Source organism: Heterocephalus glaber, unplaced genomic scaffold (genome assembly GCF_053883595.1).
Source record: "Heterocephalus glaber isolate CG9 unplaced genomic scaffold, H.glaber_assembly_v1.0 deba00000331, whole genome shotgun sequence".
Taxonomy (NCBI): Eukaryota; Metazoa; Chordata; class Mammalia; order Rodentia; family Bathyergidae; genus Heterocephalus; species Heterocephalus glaber.
This window is the reverse complement of record NW_028258142.1, coordinates 58,273,894-58,288,797: the sequence shown is the minus strand read 5'-3', so window position 1 is coordinate 58,288,797 and position 14,904 is coordinate 58,273,894. Positions and strand designations below refer to the sequence as shown.

Below are 14,904 nucleotides of genomic sequence, written 5' to 3'. Positions count from 1 at the left end.
CAGAACTGGGGGATGGGGGTGGAATATGCTACTGCCATCACGATGGTAGAGGCCAGACTCAGTGCCAAACATCCTGCAATGCAAAGTACAGCCTCCCACAACAGAACTATCTAACCCAAAATGTCAATAGTGCTGCTCTTGAGAAATCCTAGTCTATAGTGAATGAATGCTTTGTCTTAAGGTCTCTGTCACATTCAAAATGCCAGCCAATTCAGTTTTTTAAAATCACAACTCAGAATAGCAATTACCTTCATCACTTTCTCCATAATTATATGATCAGTAAAATAAGCAAAAGTTTATCAACTATCATCAAATATCCTGATTTTTTTTAATCCAAACAAGTGCTCTCTATTGCATTATACTCTTGAGTTCATGGTTTTCTTATTCAATATTCTTTCCCCCTCCATTACCTTCTTTTACATTATTAAGATCTGTCAGATAAGCATGCTTTGCTATTAACATATAAATTTTTATACCCAAAGTGCCTGTGACATCCATAATAGTTTACAAACATATAGTCATAATTACTGTTCCTAAATTCCCCATCCCTCCTTTGGGCAATGCTCTCCTCCTACTCCAAATACGTCTCTTCTAAACTGTGACCAGCTATCACCACAAAAGCTTTCCTCTTTCTGGCTGTCTAAATCCCTACTGAAAGTTCACCTTAAAATTTTTTTTATCAGGTATGTAAGGCTGATGAATATTTTCTTTGATATCCTCATTATTTAGGTATTACACATCAGAGTTCAGAAAAACAATCTTTGTAATTTAATTACTGATCCAGTAAACTACTTATAGATTCTCTTTTCCCTTTATGTTTCCACAGACTCCTTAACATAAACAAAAACTGACAGCCTGGGATATAATTAGGCCTGAAGATTTAAAATGATATTTGAAGATGCTATACTTGAAAGCTGCTATACATTAGTAAGACTTAAGGCTGAATTCTTTTAAAAAAAAATTTTTACTAGTACGTGTTTGCCGTAATGTTTACATTCCTTATGTAGAATGTACATGTACATAACACACTTTAATTCCTCTTTTCATCCTCTTTCCCTTAAGGTAAATTCCTTAAGTAGAAAATTTTTTAAATTTTTCTGATTTTTCTAATAGATACTCTAAAAATTATACATATTCATAGGTTATCATTATGCAATGTTCAAATCAAGGTAAGTGTATCTATTTCCTCAAATATTTATATCAGTTGTGGTCAAAACACTCAAAAATCCGTTAAGCTTTTTTGAAATATATAATTCATTATCCTCTTACATGGTCATCCTACTGTGCCCGAGGACACCAGAACTTATTTTTCCAACCTATTAATATCTATTCACTAATCTTTCCCCATTACTTTCTTCTCCTTACTCTCCTCAGCACTGTTCTTACTTTTCAAAATTGTTCTGGTTATTTCAGGTTCTTCACAATTCCATATGAATTGTTGGTCACTTTATAAAAAAATGCCTAAGTTTCGAGAACTCAGAGGCTCTTTTGGATTAATGTGGTTACTCTTGACATTTTGATAATGAACTGTCCAATCTATGAACACTGAATCTCAATCTCAATCAGTTTCTCTCTCCCCTCTCTTCCTCCCCCTGCCCTACAATGCCCACCTTCTTTAATTTTTGTCTTGTGCAATACTGTATAGTTCTCAGTAGGTCTTATACATTACTTTGTCAAATGTACCCCTGAATTTTTGAAGTTTCTGCTTCTACTGGAGCTGTATTTGATATGTCAATTTCTGATTGTTTGCTGTAATAGAAATACAATTGCTTTTCGGACATTAGTTGAGCTTGCATCCTTGTTGAACTTATTAGTTCTTACAGCTTTTTTTGTACAATCTTGAGGATGTTCTCTGTAGAAAAGCATGCTATCTGAATTAAGAAAGTTTTCCTTCTTCATTTTAAATGTACATGGCTTTTCTTTACTACACCTGCTACAGCTTCCAGAACAAAGTTGAACAAAAAAGGGATGAAAGTAGATTTGCCTTTTCCAATCTTAAGATGAGAAGCATTCAGTCTTATACAATCTGACTACAGTTTCCTGGAGATTTCCTTAACTGTGATGGGGAAATTTCTTTCACTCTCTAGTTTACAAAAACATACTTTAAATTATGAATGTATGAGTTTTAATGCTTTTTCTGCATCTACTAAAATAGGTACTTTTTTTAAAATGTTAGTATGACACTAATGTATTTTTGGTTATTTAATTTTGTACTTTTGGCATAACTCCTCCTTGATCAACAATTTTACCTATAGTTACATATGACTTGCTAAAATTTTGTTTTATTATTCTCTGCATTTTTAATATAAAAATTACACAGATTTACCATTTGAAAGTGTACTTTAGATCTTTACTTTTATTATACTTTAATTTCTACTATAGCTATTTATAAAATGTAATATGTAGGCATATTAGTATTTTGAAAGCAAAAAAAAAGGCCACAGATAAAGTATGTGTTCCAATTATACTACCATACTTTATAAAATATACCATGCTCTCTCCTTTCTACTAAACAGCATTAACCTTTTGTCTACCATTAAACAACAGTGTATAGTTCTTCTATCTTAATTGTTATATTATCAATTAGAAAGCTTAACAAGTATAAATATTAATAAAATCCTGTTATTTCAGTACAATGTGAGAAATTAACGAAACACATTTAAGACTAAATTTTTTTTTGTTAAAAAGAATAAAACTTAAAATTGGTAAATAAAATTCTGAGGCAAGATTTCAAAGGGTAGAAATGATAAAAAAAAAAAAAGATTACAAGAAAGTAAAAGGATATAACTATTCCATAAAATAAAACTTGTGTAATAAAATATGTGAATCAAAATTGAGATAGCCAGGCATGGTGGTGCATGCCTATCATTCCAACACTTGAGTGGCTAAGGCAGGAGGATTGTTTCGAGTTCAAGGCCAGCCTGAACTGTCTCAAAAAGCAAACTTGAGGAAGGGGAAAGGAAAGAAGGGAAAGGAAAAACTGTGAGAAAAGAAAAAAATGGAAACAAAGTCTATGTAAATAGGGAAGGGTGGAGGGGGTGAAGGGCGCACAGGTAATGGGGAAAATATAAGAACCAAGATGCATCATGTATAGGTACAACCACCCAATGATAAATGTAAATGTACTGTATACCTAAAATGTACCAATAAAAGATTTTAAGCAAAAACAGAAAGAAAAAAAAACAAAAGCAAACTTGAGGGCCTGGGATTTAGCTCAGTGGTGTCTCCACCTGCCTCACAAGTGCAAGGTCCTGAGTTTGATCCCTGGTACCGAAAAAAAAAAAACCTTGAGAGATAACATCAAAACCAACACAACCTAATTGTGTCTATATGTATGGTTTATAAACAGATCAATAAAATAGGTGGGGGACCAGGGATTTAGCTCAGTGGTTTCACCACCTGCTGTGCAAGCGCAAGGACCCGAGTTCGATCCCCGGTACCAAAAACAAAACAAAACAAAAAAAATATTAATCCTCTGTCTGAGGAATAGCTGGCAAATAAAGTAGGTGGGGAGGATTTTATGATCTAGATCTTATTTTAATTCTTTAAGATTAAGTGAAACTATTTTAGGAGGTTATTTAAACACTATAAAGGATAGTATGAAAATTCAAAAAGTAGTTTTTAGAACAAAACATCTGTCTTAAATATAAAAGTTTTCATGGAGAAAAGTTCTTATAACGTAGGAGGACTTTTCACATCCAGTCTATTTTTACCTGTGGATTTTTAAATACAGTAGTTAACTCACCCATAAAAGACCAAGAGGGAATGAATATATTATTTGAGTAATATATATTTACATTTTATATGTTTTTTGGTTGTTTTCTCGCTTTTTTGGTGGTATTGGGGATTCAACCCAGGACCTCATGCATGCTAGGCAAGCACTTTACCACTTAACTACATTTCCAGTTCATTACTCATTTGGACAAGATTTTGCTAAGTTGCCCAGGCTGGCCTTCAACTCAAGACCCTCCTGTTTCAGCATCCTGACTGAGTAGCTGCAATATCAAGCATGTGCCACCATGTTTGGCTTTATGCATTTTTAAAACATACTTGTTTTAACTATTTTTCATCCCCTTCTCTGTAAAATACTTTGTAGATTCTCCAGCTAGGCACCAAACTGGCTATTAAAATTTCTCTCACAATTTCTATTAATATTATGTATGAATTACTAATGAAATACATAAAAAGTAGACGGGAAAAAAGAGAAGCCCTGAGTTATCTAAGTTAGGATGTAGTTACACACAGTTGGTCACCAATCACCACAAAAACTTACTTACATCTGCTTAAAAAGTTGTCAATATTTTTGTTTTTCCGTAAGGCAGGAAAATCCAAATCATACACCAAAGCATCCAATCCATCCTAAAGAAAAGAAAAGCAGTTTTTTGAATCACATTAAAACACTTTCATTTTTTAAGAATAAGAATAAAACATAGTTTAATATTTACTCTCTCTAGTATATCTTGTGTTCACTTAACTCCTTTTATAAAATTACAGAAGTATTAGGAGAAGAAAAGTTATTTTTTATTTCACATACAGATTTTTCACCTTCTAAATCTGTCGGGCATAGGATCAGGAAATCATCACAGATTGGGTTCAAGTAGTTTCAATTCATGGACTTTTCACTTCATAATGGCATGAAATTTTACATTTCACTTCTCCTTACTATTGTATGTATCTTCATTTTAAAAATACTCATCAAAAACCTACGTTTGTGACTACAGATATTTTCATGTAATCATAAAAATGTACTGGTTTCCATACGGTTCTCAAGCACTTTCTAGGGCAACCAATGAAGTGGATATGTAAATATTATCTAAGCAACTGCAGGCAACATGAAGGTATATTACACAGTGTTGAAATAGAAAGACATCTATTCAAACTATATCATGCTATATGGCAGAGGCAAGATACCACAACTACGAAACATATTCAGGTAATCTGAAACTATCTTTAGTACTGTCACTCTTTGGTAAACATGGTTTGTATAACTAAACAGTACTGAGGAGAAAAATAACTTAATGATTAATAATGTAATGAATTCCAGATTGTTAAAAAGACTTAAACATGGGGGAAAAAATAAACCTCAAGCAATTGTATTCCAAAGAAAAAAGTATATCTAAATGTTACCATTGGGAGGGCAACACACATAACCTTTTTGAGCCTGTTTTCTCTAACGTAAAAGAGGGTAATAAGTGCCTATCTATATACTCAACAGATTTGTGAGAAGTGAAGTGTTAAATATTTGCTCTTCTTAATAGTCTTACTTCTATTTCTGTAGCTGACATTTGAAAAAATTAGTCTCCCTAGTGATAGGAATGTCATAAACAGAAAATAGGTATTTTAGTTGTGTAGTCATAAAACCTTAAGAATAAACCTTAGATCATGATGTTAATATCTTCCCCAATGCATCCTGATCATAGTATTTGATAATGTGTTTGTTAATAAAAAACTACCTGTTTCTACTAATTGCATATCATCACTAGATGTTTGGATCTATCACCATATGCTTTAATTTTACAGCAGTATGAGTTGGTCTGTTTCAAGGTATCATCCATGAGCAAAACTCATATCTTTTTTATCAGAAAATAAAATTGGCAAGAAAATATTCTTTAAGCATAACCTAAAGCATATACCAACGGGGGCTGGGCAGGGGAGAGTTGGTAAAACAGGGTGGCAGAGAGGGATTTGGGCTTAAGGCAGTGGAGGAAGTTCTTCATAACACAAGCAATGTCTATGTCCAACCTTAACTCAAGGCAAGAAATCTTGACTTTTATTCAATGTTCCAAAGTTCCATAAAGTAATAAAGAATAAGAATTCTGCCTTTCCTAAAGTTTTTATTCTAGTAAAAGCACTCACCATTGTAACCTAAATTAACATTCCTCCAAGTACAAAAGCAATTCACAAGGAATAGTAGCCAAGTATAAAGTTGTACTGTTCCTTTAATTTTATGACTTAGACATGAAGCAAAGCTATTCTCTACTTTGACAACATGTTCATCACTTAGCTTAATCATCAATGTAAGAATGTAGAGGACAAGGTATGTAAGAGAAGGACAAATGAATGCTGAAGAATTACAGTCATTAATTCTTTGTTATTAACAATTGAACAAAGGTAATAGGCCAGTTACAATAGTTACATTTTAAAAGAAGTTAGTCATGTAGAAGCATTTTAACATACGCATACAAAGACAGGCATATTAAATGCAAATATAACATTTTCTAAAACTCTCTAAAGTATGAACATTTCACATTTCCTGAGAAGCACTGATAAGCAGAGAGGAGGAGAGCCCCAGCTGTTGTCTCATCAGAGCTTAATCAAAAAGAGAAGCAAAAAAAAATTACTCAATTGAAGACCCCTCACAAACTTCAGTGTAGGGGATAGTTCTAAATTACAAAAGTAAGAGTCTTGTATAAAATACCATTTAAGATTACATGCATTAGAAATAGCATATTTATTAGAAGGCATGAAAATGTAAAGGCGGTAGGAAAGGTGAAATATCATCTACATATAAGAAACATTCTTTTTTTGGGTAAATTTTCAAAATCTTAATAGTTATTATTCTTAACCTAATAGACATATTTTTGGAGAAGCTATCCCCCCAAAATCCATTATGACTACAGTAGCATGACTGGGGCTTATGAAAACCAAATTACTTCTAAAATAGACTGAGCTCTGGTATTGAAAAACCAAACCTCAATGACAGAAGATAAACCATGTAAGGAAAATATATGTAGTACATGTGGTAGAATGTTTTCAATAAATCATCCAGTAGGTAAAGAAATAAGAAATTTTCAAAATTGAAAATGAAAACAAAATTTCCTTAGGGAATTTTAACAACCTGATATTAAACACAGAATGTTTAATCAGTGACATTTTTACATGCACGTCAATCTTCCTCAGAGCAATTATAGTAAAAAAAAAAAAAAAATTAAGTGATCCAATTACTTAGAACACCTAACAATGGCTCTTCCCAGTCTGTCACCAACAATGCCTTTCCAGCCTCATTTTCTCTACATGCACACAGGTAGGACTGAGCTCCAGTGTGCTGCTATACCAGCCATTTCCCAAGTAAACTTTGCTCGCTCTCTCCCACTGCCTTTGCACCAGCTCTAGTCTCCAGCAGGAATGTGAACACTCATATTCAGACTACTTCAAATATTCCTTACCTTGTGCTGCCTTCTCAAACATTCTGAGACAATCTTAATAATGGCCTTCTTTGTGCTATTATAGGAACTATTGTATATAAATGCTATAGTGTATTTATTTATAAAGCAGTGTCCTCCTCTGTGGGAAAGAGAAAAAAATAAAATATTTCCTGTCTCTGGGAGTTCAGAAGTAGGTAGAAAAAGCAAATATACCAAGTGTTATGAGTAGGTACTACATAAACAGACAAAGAACTGTTTAAAACTTCGGGGCCCCACAGAAGAGAAAAATATGAACTTAATTTTGAAGAACAGAATTTAGAAGGAATAAAGCTGAGGTAGAATAAACTAATCAAGAGAGAGGAAAAACAAGAATTTACAGAATGAGAACAGAATGCTCTGGATTGCAAAGGTAGCAAATTTAGGAGACAAACTTGTGAAGATGGGTTAGGGAATATTAAACATATGGAAAACCAGGCTAAGAATTTGGGTAATTAAAATCCTATAAAGGAATTTACAAAGAAGAGAGTTACCGGACTAGTTTTTATTTTAGTAAAGTCTGGCAATGAAAAAGATAATTGAGAACCAGAGGAGATGGGTAGAAAAGGCAACTATTAGGAGGATGTTGTGGTAATCAATAAGCATAAGAGGATAAAAGACTGAACTAAACTGGAGAAGCGGGGATGGAGGACTAGAAGCAAAACAACTAAAAGAGGGACAGGAAGGACTTATAATGATTATATGATTGTGAGACTGATTCTACTATTTTGTTCTACTTTATATGAGCACATAGCAACTTCCTTAACCAAGGGAGAGACTGTGATTTGGAGAGAGAAAACTCATGTTTTGGGTATAACTGAATTTGAAGTCTCCAAGGGACATCATTTTATAGATAACTAGATGGCAGTCAAAAATATGAGTTTGCCGGGGATGGAGCTCAGTGGCACTGCGCCTGCCTGGCAAGCTCAAGGTCCTGAGTTTGATCCCCGGTACTAGGAAAAAAAAAAAAGAAAATATGAGTCTGACATCAATATAAGAGACTGGGGTTGTCATACATGTGGGAGTCATGAGAGCGCACTTAATCCGTGAAAACAGTTGCAGTTACCTAAGGAGAACAAACAGGCAGAATGAAAAAGAATGAAGAATAAAACCCTGGAAAATGCTGATATCTGGGAGTTAAGCAGGGCAAAAATGTGCAGTGAGCACAAAAAAAGAGGGGAAAATTGAAGAGCATCAGGAAAGCTGAGATAACTCTGAGAAGAAATTTAAGAACAAATGCAACTGAAAGGTCAAATAGAATGAAAAATCCAAAAAAGTAGCCTAAGTATTTGTAATTAAAATGGCACTAATGACAGCTGCACAACAATGTGAATGACATAATGTTAATAAACTGTAAACTTTTTAAAAATAGTTAAAATGGTAAGTTTTGTGTTATATATACTACAGCATGTTTTTTTAAGTCACTATCAGATGTCAGCAAACTAGTGGACTAGAAGATCCAAGCTCTTCTTTCCTCACAAACACAGTCAAAGATCACAACAGATAAAAACAGCCAGAAGCTATGTGAACCAATTCTGTAGGAGCTCTGGAAAACTAAGGTTTACAGCAAAATAGAGAAAGTCCAATCAAGTACAAGTCTTCAAAACAGCAGAAAAATTCCGTGGAGATTTACTTGCTTTTGTCTCACCCTGTCCGAGGGCAAGAACAGTGATAGTCTTTAGCAGGTGACCAACTAATTCCCCTTTCCCCATGGTTTAAACTCAAGGGAACAGTAAAATTATATTGTACTTGCCCAATCTTACATGAGAGACACCTAAGGGACTAAGCAAGGACTCATCTGTGTTTCACATGCCTTAGAATTCAGGCAGGAAAGCAGCAGGCTGTTTATAAAAGCTACAAAGTAGGAAGGATGCTACAAAAGTGACACTTGGGGCAAGAGATCAGTGGCAGGAGATAGAAGAACTATAGACACAACAAGTGTAATAGGCCAGCTAGGCCCAGAGAAACTGGTGAGATACCTTGAGAAATGTGATCATTCAAAAGCAGTCTTGTACATAGGAGAATTTAGAAAGTCATCTGCACCCAGACAAAAAAGCATCCTGAGGGCCAGGGATTTAGCTCAGTGGTTCTGGCGCCTGCCTCCCAAGCGCAAGGTCCCAAGTTCGATCCCCAGTACCAAAAAAAAAAGCATCCTAAAAGGAATCTGAAAAGACCCTAAGTTTTCATCTTAGGCTGATGGAAAAACGTAGAGTAAGCCTAGCTAAGTGGTGAAGGAATGCCCTGGCAAAAACCAAATCTGCAAAGACTGGGGTGGTGGTTTGTTCTTTGTTTTTGTAAGCCTTTTTTAGTGTTTGCTTGCACATCTTGAAATGCACACATATTTCTGTCCAAATATTAGCTAAATGAACCAACAAAACCAAAAAACTCTTGAAAACAGAGAAAATCTGATTTCCAAAATTAACAGCTATAATGGCATAAAATAAAATAAAATCTATTTTTTAAAAAAACAGACTATAATGGTTTAATGACTAGGTTTCAATATAAAATATAACAAAATACACAAAGAAACAGAAAAACATGACTCATTCAGAGGAATAAAATAAGTGAAAAGAAACTATCCCCAAGAAAGCCTAAATACTGGACTTACTAGACAAAGATATTAAAAGTCTTAAATTGCATGCAAAGAGCCAAAGGAATCAGAAAAAGAACTAAAGCAGGAAAACTATATAAACAAAATGAGAATATCAACAAAGAGAAAGAAATTACAAACTCTCCAATCATAAGACAGAAATTGACAAAATAATGAGTAAGCTGGAAGTGAAAGGATAGAAAAAGATATTCCACAAAAATAGTAACAAAAAGCTGAGTTGGGTAAACTAATACCACACAAAATAGACTTAAGGTTAAAAAAATCTAAAGGACACAAAGACAGGCATATATTAATTAAAGGGTCAATTTATCAACAAAATATCATTACAAACTTCAACATCAAAGCTCCAAGATATATAAAGCAAACAATTGACACAATGGAAGGGTCTACAAATAGTTGGGAGATTTCAATAACCCACTTTCAATAATGGATAGAACAACCAGACAGAAAATTATTAAGAAAACAGTAGACATGAACACTGTCATTAACCGACTGGAACTAAAGGACATATATAAATACGCTACTCAATAATATACTACATATTTTTCTCAAATCAATATGGTACGTTACCCAGGGTAGACCCTGTATTAGGTGACAAAACAAATCTTTTAAAAGATTATAATCACATAATATTTGTTCCAATCACAATGGAATGAAATTACAAAACAACAGAAGGAAATCTGGAAATGACAAATGTGGAAATTAGACATCAAACTCTTAAAAAAAAATTTTTTTTGAGACAGGGTCTCACTATGAGTTCAGGCTGGCCTTGAACTCACTATGTAGCCCAGGATGGCATGACATGAACTTGCAGGGATCCTCCTGTCTTAGCCTCACTAGGATTATAGTCATGCACCACCTGAGGCAAATGAGACTGAACATACAACATATAGGCCTTGCAGAATACAGAGAAATCAGTGCTATGAAATAAATCCACAGATACAAATGCTTACTAAAACAAGAAAAAAGATTTCAAATGAATAATCTAACCACATTATACAATAATGAACAAAAAAAGAACAGCAAACTAAACCCAAGGCTAGCAGAAAGATTACAAAGATAAATAACATAGGGAACAGAAAAGAGAAAAACCAATGAAACCAAAAGTTAGTCTCTTGAAAAAATTAAAAAACTGATACATCTTTACTAAGATGATTAAGGAAAAAAAGACTCAAATTACCAAAATAAAAAATGAAAGTGGGGTGATTACCAATTCTACATAAATAAAAAGGGCAATAACAGAATACTGAGTATCAGTACACCAAAAAATTAGATAGCTTAGATGAAATGGACAAACTCCTAGAAGCACACAATTTGCTAAAACTAAATCATGAAGAAATAGAAAATCTAAATATACCCAAAACTAGGTTACTGAATTGATAATAATAAACTTCCAGATAAAAAAAATCCCCAGGCCAGATGGCTTCCCTGGTAAATCTTATCAAATGTTTAAAGAAGAATTAGTACTGATACTTTTTGGTAGAAAAATAGTTCCTAACTTACTCTATGAGGCCAGCCAGCCCTGCCCTGATATGAAAAGATATCACAAAAATTACATATTATAGTTTATGAAACATATGAATATAAACATAAAAATGCTCTACAAAATACTAGCAAACAAAATACAGTAGCACGTAGAAAGTACTAGATCATGATCAAGTGGGATTTACAGGAGGAATGCAAAGTGGTATGCATACAGAAATCCATACAAAAGCCGACATGGTGACTCATGCCAGTAGTCCCAGCACTCGAGAACCTGAGGATCACATTGTAAGACCCTGTCTCAAAAAATAAAACAAAATCCCTACAAAATCTACCAATGTAATTAATTAATAGGATAAAGGACAAAATTCACATGAAAATCTCACTAGACACAGATAAACTGCTTAACAAAAATTCAACATACTTTCATGATTAAAAAAAAAAAAACTCAACATAGAAAGAAGCTTCCTAATCACGACGAAGGCCTTGTATGAAAAACTCCCAACTAATATCACACTCAATGGTAAAGACTTGATGATTTCCCCAGATGAGGAACAAAACAAACATTTTGGCTTTTACCACATCTATTCAACACAATATTGGAATTTCTTGGCAGAGAAATTAGGCAATAAAAAGAAAAAGCATCCAAATTGGAAATGAAGAAATAAAATTACCTGTACATAGACAATATGACCTTAAGTAGAAAATCTAAAGATTCCACACACATCAAAACAAAACAAAATAGAAAACTATTAGAGCTAATAACCAAATAGCAAAGTTGAAGTTTAGTCAAAACTCAAAATACAGTTACATTTAGTGTATAATAGCAATGAATAATCTGAGGAGTAAATTTAAGAGTAATTTCATTTATAAAAGCATCAAAAATAATAAAATACTTAGGAACAGGTGTAACTGATATTAATTTGCACATTAAAAACAAAAACTACAACAACAAGAAAACAAACAAAACAACCGCTGAAATAAAGACGTCTTCAATAAATGGGAAAGCAGCCTGCATTCAAGGGTTGGAAAATTTAATATTTATATTAAAATGGCAATACTGCCCAAAGTGATCTACAGATTAACATGTTTCTATCAGCTTGATTTTTGCAAGGAAAAAAAAAAATCCCAACGTAAGTGAAATCTTGAGTGATCCAAACAGCCAAAACAACCTTGAAAAAGGACAAAGTTGGAAGAAGATCTCTCAAGTTTGAGACCAGCCTGGGCTACCTAGTGAGCTCAAGGCCAGTCTGAGCCATACAGAGTGACTTTGTCTCAAACCAAAACAAAGGAAAAAAAAAAAAAACTCACTACAAATTCACAGTAATCAAAATGGTATAATACTAACATAAAGATAGATGTATATAGACAAATGGAAAAGAAAAGGACTATAAATAAGCCCTCACATACATACATGGTCAACTGAATCTCAACAATGGGGCCAAGAGGATTCAATGGGGAAAGACCAGTATAGTCAAAAACACATTAGATAATTAAGATGGACACTAAAAAGTGTATAAATAACATAAATGAAGGCAAGAGAAAACAGGAAGAAAAAGAAGCACAAAACAAGAAATAAAATGGGAGACTTAATTCCCAACATATTAACACACTGATTACAGAGATGACCAGAATGGATTTATAATGGTCCAAAAGTGTCCCTTGAACTTTATGTGTTGGAACCTTGATGCCCAATGCAATAGTGCTGGGTAGTGGAGCCTTTTGGGAGGTGTTTAGGTTACGAGGGCTCTGTCCTCATGAATAGATTAATGTCATCATAAAAGGGCTTGATGCAAAAGTTTGCCCCTCTTTTGCCTTTCCAGCCTTCTGCTACGCGAGGACATAGCATTCCTCTTTTCTATAAGCCATGACATTCAAGGCACCATCTTGGAAATAGAAACTGGACTTTCATCAGACAACTGACAATGTTGGCACCTTAATCTTGGCCTTCCCAGCATTTGGAATTGTGAGAAAAGAAATTCTGTTCTTTATAAATTACCCAGTCTCAGGTAATGTTATAGTACTACAAACAGAACAAGATAGGATTTTTGAAAAATTCCCATTATACATTACTATAACATTAAAGCCTTTGGGGGAACTGGGAGAATAGCTCAATAGAACCTGCCTAACATGTGCAAGGCCTTGGGTTCGTATCCCAGCACTCCAAACAAAAAAACTGAACCTTCCAATTTTACAAATCTCTTTACAGTGCCCAGCTTATTGGAAGACAGCCATACTCTCCTATCCACTTCTTCATCCAACCCTATTGTAATATATTGTCTTGGTTAAAGCACAGAAATTCAACTGCATACAGATAGTAGTTGAAAGATAGAAGAGCAGTTTAATATCCTATTCAGATATTATGGAAACACTTTGTTACTAGGATGACAAGTGGTGTTTCTTAAAGATTAGTTACAGGACTGTGAAACCAAATCAATGAACTTTTTGCACTGTTTGCAACATCAAAATATATGTCTATCCTGCACTTTCAGCAGACCGTTTTTTGTTGCTGTTTTGTTTTGTTTTGTTTGGGTACCGGGGATCGAACTTGGGTCTTTGCGCTTGCACAGCAAGCAACGAAACCACTGAGCTAAATCCCCGGTCCTACAGACCTTTTTATATATGAATGATTTGAGGCAGGGAGTGAGACAAGGTCTATGTAATTTGAGTTGTCCTTGAACTCATTATGCAGTCCAGGCTGGCCTTGAACTTAGTGAATCCTCCTGCCTCAGCCTCCCAAGTGCTGGGATTACACCATGCACCCCCATGCCCAGCTATTTTTATGAATGATTTTTTTTTTTTGGTACTGGGAATCGAACTCGTGACCCTGCACTTTCGAGGCAGGGGGCAGCACCACTGAGCTAAATCCCCAGCCCTTTTATGAATGATTTTATGACATCATGCACTGGTCATTTAGAAAGTATTGGTTCACTGAATTATATAGCTTCCAAACACTAACACATTTTAACGGGTAATACAGAAAAAATTTATTTATTAATATTATCACCAGTCTTACACTGGAAAAATCTTTAAGCATCAGGAAGCCATCAAGCTCATGGTAGCAGATACAAACTTCTGAAATTTTAATTTTTACCAAAATCACTGGCCATAAATATTATCAGTTGTTTTCTAACCTCCTACATTAAAATCCAGCCAACACAGGTCCTTCCCAAGTGACATATTCACACAAGCACATACACAGACACATTCTTCATGCTTGATGGTTATATTATCAACAAAACAAATAAATGTTCAGCTCTGTCTTAGGGACGGACCATTAATCCCTTCACCAAATATTTTTTCTTCTATTTCCATCCCCTTATACCTCTTTGTGGTCAACCCCCTTTCCCATTCCAAGCTCCTGATAAATATTTAGTTCAGGACAGTAAACTCTCCATCAAATACAGAGACTTAATTTTAACATCTTTCCAAAGTCACCCCATATCTTACCTCACACCAATTTGGTCCAATGTAACGGTTGTTGCTATTTAATGATATGCATTAATGGTGTTACTAATCATCACCAAGCATTAACTATTCATCATTATTCTACCTCAGATGACTATGATGCATTAGACTGCTATCAACACTCACTTTCCAGACATATCAAATTCAACAAAAATAACTGGT

At 34.2% G+C, this 14,904-nt stretch overlaps 1 protein-coding gene across 5 annotated transcripts in view; it reads right to left on the bottom strand.

Moving 5' to 3' along the window:
• Positions 1 to 14,904, bottom strand: part of Rock1 (Rho associated coiled-coil containing protein kinase 1) — a 127,572-nt gene that overhangs the window by 95,391 nt on the left and 17,277 nt on the right. For all 5 annotated transcript variants that reach the window (XR_015442439.1, XR_015442440.1, XM_087189851.1 and 2 more), the window contains exon 2: positions 4,278 to 4,359. Coding sequence is in view for 3 of the 5 variants with exons in the window: in XM_087189851.1 (XP_087045977.1) it covers positions 4,278 to 4,359 (82 nt within the window). In the remaining 2 variants the exon portion in view is untranslated. The remainder of the gene's footprint in view (positions 1 to 4,277; positions 4,360 to 14,904) is intronic.